Source organism: Mauremys mutica, chromosome 2 (genome assembly GCF_020497125.1).
Source record: "Mauremys mutica isolate MM-2020 ecotype Southern chromosome 2, ASM2049712v1, whole genome shotgun sequence".
NCBI classification, from domain to species: domain Eukaryota; kingdom Metazoa; phylum Chordata; order Testudines; family Geoemydidae; genus Mauremys; species Mauremys mutica.
Genome location: NC_059073.1, coordinates 131,400,809 through 131,407,066, shown reverse-complemented (window position 1 = coordinate 131,407,066; position 6,258 = coordinate 131,400,809). Strand labels below are relative to the sequence as shown.

Here is a 6,258-nt window from a genome sequence, read left to right as displayed (position 1 = left end):
AAGAGCATGAAACTTACTGGACCTTCTCTGGGAAGGCATCTTCATCTGAAAATTCAAATGCATTTGCCCCGTCAGTGTAGGAATAATTTAAAAATCGAGGACATACCGTATGTCTGCTGCTCTGAGAAGTAATTCAAGAAGTACCTATTAGAACTATGCAATGAAGTACGTTACAAAAACCACACACTATTTTCTTATGAAATCATCAATGCATTACTGAGGATTTTCCTTTGGTGCCAATTCTAACATTTTCAGATCGTGTCTCTCAATTAACCCTTGATTTCCCTGGCAGGTTTATTTTTATGATTACACGAAAACACCATAATGTTATCTAGCAAACTGGCGTTATAGCAATGATTGTAGCTAAATTCCTGTAACACACAAAAACTCTCACACCATCTATGGCTTAGTTTGACAGGATTAGATAAAAGCCTGTTATTGTTCCAACAATACTGAAATGTTTTGGACATGCTTTCAGGTCCTATTTCTGTTCCAGAATGTGGATCTGTGTTAGCCTTCACATGAGTGGCTGCAATATCTTTTTTTGTTTTTTGAAAGGTGTAATAATGTTTGTAGAAGCAGAAAAATCAGGCCACCTTCAGGAACAACACGAAAGCCTTGCGTTCATTTTTACAGCCCTTAGAAGGTAGCTCTTTTCAGTTCCAATTCTTACTACCCTTTTACATTTCACTTCCTCTCTCAAAAAATCTCTATTTACAAACAAAAAACAAGCCCCCCCCACCCCAGTCTGCCACACTTCCCTAAATTAACGCTCTAAACAGTTACATTAAGACAAAATGTAAAGATACTTCAACTGCTCACAAAAAACCTGATGTTACATCGGACTCATTTTCTTGGGTGCTGTTAATTTTATCAAAAACTGCACATGCATAAAACAGAACTAAAAAGTCCGATTGACGACCAATCAAATCTAAAAGCTAGATCCATACAGTCTCAGAATCGCCGACAGTTCACCAAGCAGTTTGGCAAAGGGGAAAGTAAAATTACTATCCAGCTACATAAAAATGTCCAAAAAACCTTGACTGAAATATTACACACAAATCTGATAAAAGGATCTAGCTCATCCTCTTGACAAAGGACTAGAATACAAGATCAGAGAGCTGGTAAACGAATTGATTCAGTACCTAGAAGCATATAGTTATGCTAGGCTTTAAATAGGAAACTACAGTAACAAATTGCTTTTCCACAATGTAACTTTGATAGCTGATAGCTTTTCTCAGTCCTCCTGTCCCAGAGCAATACCGTCCCCGTAACCAGGACATTCTAGCCTGGTCTACACTACGCGTTTAAACCGGTTTTAGGAGCATTAAACCGATTTAACGCCAAACCCGTCCACACTAAGAGGCCCTTTATATCGGTATAAAGGGCTCTTTAAACCGGTTTCTGTACTCCTCCCTAACGAGAGGAGTAGCGCTAATATCGGTATTACCATATCGGATTAGGGTTAGTGTGGCCGCAAATCGACGGTATTGGCCTCCGAGCGGTATCCCACAGTGCACCACTGACCGCTCTGGACAGCAATCTGAACTCGGATGCAGTGGCCAGGTAGACAGGAAAAGCCCCGCGAACTTTTGAATATTTCCTGTTTGCCTAGCGTGGAGCTCAGATCAGCACGTGTGGCAATGCAGTTAAAAATCAAAATAAAGAAAGAGCTCCCGCATGGACCATGTGGATGTGATCGCTGTAAGGGCAGGCAAATCTGTTCTATCAGCGCTCCGTTACAGAAGATGAAATTCAAAATCATTTTTAAAAAATCTCCAGACAGACGCCATAGCAGGGACTCAGCGCACTGCTGCATGACAAACGTAACGGAAAGCCAAAGAATCAAATGGACGCTCATGGACTGGAGGACTCAAGCTATCCCACAGTTCCTGCAGTCTCCGAAAGTATTTGCATTCTTGGCTGAGCTCCAAATGCTTCTAGGGTCAAACACAGTGTCAGCGGTGGGTCAGGGCATAGCTCGGCAATTTACGCACCCCCCCACCCCCAGAAGTGAAAGGGAAAACAATCCTCTCTTGACTCTTTTACATGTCACCCTATCTTTACTGAATGCTGCAGATAGACACGATGCTGCAGCACTCAACGCCAATATCCTTGCTCCCCCGCCCCGCTATGGGTGGCTGATGGTACAATAAGACTGATACCCATCATCATCATCAGCCTATTGGCATATGGGGCAGTGCAAAAGGACTGGTAACCATGCCGACTAGCATCGGTGAGGTCAATGAAGGGCGCCTGGTCCTAATTTTTCCTGGTAGATGGTACAGTATGGCTGATAACCATCGTCATCATAGCAACAGGGGGCTGAGCTCCATCAGCCCCCACCCTTCATGTGTAAAGAAAAGATTCAATTGCCCCTGGACTAGCAGAGGGATGCTGGGCTCCTCTCCTCCACACTCCTTACTGTCCTGTCTGGACTCTCATAGCAGCTGGAGGCTACCTTCCACTCATTTCTCACTAACAAGTCACTGTGTCTTCTTCCTGCATTCTTTATTACTTCATCACACAAGTGGGGGGACAATGCTACGGTAGCCCAGGAAGGCTGGGGGAAGAATGGAATCAACAGGTGGGGTTGTTGCAGGAGCACCCCCTGTGAATAGCATACAGCTCATTATTTCTGCTGGATCTGACACAGAGCAGCTGTGCTCTCTGGTTCTATGATACAGTGGTTCTCTAATAATACACTTGTCCAAATTCTAGACAGGCCTGATTCTATTTTTAGATACCAAAAAGGAGGGATTGACTCTGGGAGTCATTCCCAATTTTGGCTTTTGCGCCCCTGGCTAAGAGCAGCCACGGGCACTTATGACAGCAGCAAATGGTGCAAAACGACTGGTAACCATGCTCATCTTTTTACCAATTTATGGATTGGTAGATGGTACAGTATGGCTGATAACCATCTCTGCTGTCATGCAAAAGCAAAAGCATGCTGCTGTGTAGCGCTGCTGAATTGCCTCTGTCAGCGGCATCTAGTACACATACGGTGACAGTGACAAAAGGCAAAACAGGCTCCATGATTGCCATGCTATGGCATCTGCCAGGGCAATCCAGGGAAAAAAGCCGCGAAATGCTTGTCTGCCGTTGCTTTCCCAGAGGAAGGAGTGACTGACGACATTTACCCAGAACCACCCGCGACAATGATTTTTGCCCCATCAGGCACTGGGATCTCAACCCGGAAATTCCAAGGGGCGGGGGAGGCTGCGGGAACTATGGGATAGCTACGGAATAGCTACCCACAGTGCAATGCTCCAGAAATCGACGCTAGCCTCGGACCGTGGACGCACACCACCGATTTAATGTGTTTAGTGTGGCCGCGCGCACTCGATTTTATACAATCTGTTTTACAAAACCGGTTTATGCAAATTCGGAATAGTCCCGTAGAGTAGACGTACCCACAGTCTGACTGACTTCAGAACCCCTACCTTATGCCAACCAACAATGTTCTGGAATCAGATACTTCTTTAGGCCCTGGTCCTGCAAAATGGCACCAATGTCTGCTAGAGCTGGTCCTTACTGTGTAACTGACCTGACTTTTACCAGGTAATTAACATCCTGTACACAATAGTTACAGAGGTAGAAAGAAATGCAAAGAACGCATTATCCTTCTAAACTGGCTACCTTACAGGATTTGTGTAGGAAACTAATTGAAACTGCTAAAAATTTTAAAGGATCAGATATTTTGTTTCATGCACTATGCTAGAACACTGAAAAAAGTGACGTACTGCTCAGTTCTGTGGCCCCAATTGTCTCTGAACTTGGACTTTTTGGCTCAAGATCCACTTTGTAGAAATCAGTCTAATTCTGAGAAGTGCCGGGGGGGGCGAGTGTGAGTTCAAATCTACATGAATTGAGTTTCTATTTGAGCTAATGGTTACCGCTGAACTATCTGAATTTTGTTTAAAACAATCAGCTTTTTGCCCATCAAGAGGCATAAGGTACATTCCTATGGCTGAGGCAGTGATGAGAGAAGGCCAATAAAACCAGAGGGACCAGCATGAAAATTCCCATATCATTAAAAACCCTTCAGCATCTCCCCTTCTCTGATGCAAAACTAATCTCGTTTCTGTCCCTGCTGCTCTGCCAATGGAAATAATCCTTGTGTGGACTTGGCAGGCTTTCCCCCCATGTCCCACAGTGCTTTGCAGACAGTTTAAGTGTATGTTGTTTTAAAATAACCTCTATGGCTATAAACTCTATGGCTTATAGTCCCGACTGAGCCTGTGTTTTCCTCAATGATCCACCTCCTGATGGCTCCAGGTTTGTCACCTGCTTCCCCTATGTCCTCACCAATCTATGGTATTCAAGTCTGCAGAATTCAAAAAGCAACTAATGATAAAGTTCTTTATCTAGAATTAGTTTTGCATCAAAGATGACACTGCAAATACTGGTCTAAGATTACAAAGTGGGATTTCTGCAGCATTCATGTCCTAATTCCACCACCCCATTAGCTTTAAAAGGCCTTTCCCCACAGATAGTACTTCACGAAATTGGCCTGCAGTAAGAATTGCGGAAAACATCCCATGTAGGGAATAAACACCCCTGAGCTAAAGAAAAATCAATTTACCCAGAATTATTTCACTTTAGACCAATTCAATAGGATTATCTAGTATCACCCCCCGCCTTCGCTCTTTTTATCTGACAACTTCCTTATTTAAATAGATTTGCATATCATTACAGTAACAGGTTGCTTCCGACATTGCAGGTGTAATTAGTTTGTGACCTCAGTGACTGTTCTGTATGAATGTGTTGCACTTTCAAACATTCGCTTACAGGGAAATACTGATACTGGGGGTGGAGCTTTAAAAGAAACTCAAAAAAAAAATACAAAGAAACAAAACTGACTCAGGTACAACATCCACTACTACAGAAGGAGCAACATTTGAACCCCGAGTCCTAGGGCTGTGCAAGTTCTGGGCCAGCAGGAGTCCTTCTAGCCACTTGATCATTTGAAGAGCGACTGAAATGTTGGACACTCCAGAGTCTTCATTTTCTTCATGAACTTTTTGAACTCTTTGTTTTTCTTATCCCACTTGTGAATGGCCATCAGCAGGTACTGGGTCTTCACTTTGCGGCCCATGATCAGGAAGTGGTTGCTGAGGTTGTCCAGCTGGTGGCAAGGGCAGTCTGCTCCATTCTTTAGATACAGTACTAGCTTCTTGAGGTCTTTTCTCTTGATTGTTCCCAATTTCAAGGGCTTCTTCTTCTTTGGAACAATCTTTTTGTCCCCGTTCTCCTTTTTCACTTCCTTTATTTTCATCTTGAAAGCTGAAAAACAAGAGAGAGAAAACAACTCCTGAGCACCATGTGCATACATGAATCAGAAGCACTGCAATGCTCCTGGGCCTTCCAAAGTGAACTGAGACAGTGCCAGCACACTGCACCTCTGGGCCAGGTGTGCTGAGAGCGCTGCTGAGCAATAACTTCTCACTGTTTCCTTGTGCTACCCCACCTGACTGTCCATATCTGCCTACTGTCTCCTGTCTTCTCCTTAGATTGTAACCTCTCAGGGGCAGGAACGGAGGTTATGGACTGCAGCTCCTAGGTGCCATGCAATACAAATAAGAAAGAACAACTAGCCCCTTGCTTAACCTGTACCTGTAGAGATGCTGCAGCAGTTACCTCCCTGCTATGTCAGTAGTTATGTATGGACACCAGGAAGCCAAATGAACTGGCACTGCAGATATCCATTCTGCTCCTTTAGACCCCATGTCTTTTCCATCAGCTGCCACTGCTATTCTTGCATCCTACCCAACCACCAAGAGGGGAAGGTCTGGGTGAGGAGCTAGTGAAGTTGGGATTTTCATGTCCCTGTTTCAAGCCAAAGAGCAAAGCAGGCTATTTCTTAAAACCATGCTGCATGCTTTTTATTTGAAAGACAGATGTGTTTAGTTGGCACTGCATACAATTTGCTGGCAAAATGTTAGTTGAATAAACAAAGCTATTTCCTTACTGTACAAGCACAAAGAGAAATTCCTGAAAGGGCCAATTAAAAGGTCGACTCAGCTTTTCAAATGCATTTTTTTTAGTTGCTCCTGGCCCTGGGGTGTCTGTGAAACAAGTTTCCAAACACAGTGAATTTCTGCAGTTGAGCAACGAAGCCTCCTTGGAAATAGGTATGTCTAACGGGGACCTGAGGGGTAGGAGGGCGAACCACATTGCTCTAACGAAGGTGCACACACCTTCCCGTAAGAGAAGGAGAGCTCATCCAATATGACTTCAATGGAAAAGATTTTCCTC

The 6,258-nt window shown here is 44.0% G+C and overlaps 1 protein-coding gene across 1 annotated transcript in view; it reads right to left on the bottom strand.

Moving 5' to 3' along the window:
- Positions 1-3,300: 3,300 nt before the first annotated feature.
- SFRP1 (secreted frizzled related protein 1) overlaps positions 3,301-6,258 on the bottom strand; it is a 43,341-nt gene continuing 40,383 nt past the window's right edge. Inside the window, exon 3 of the mRNA XM_045005479.1 lies at positions 3,301-5,286. Coding sequence (XP_044861414.1) covers positions 4,964-5,286 — 323 coding nt within the window. The 3' untranslated portion in view covers positions 3,301-4,963. The remainder of the gene's footprint in view (positions 5,287-6,258) is intronic.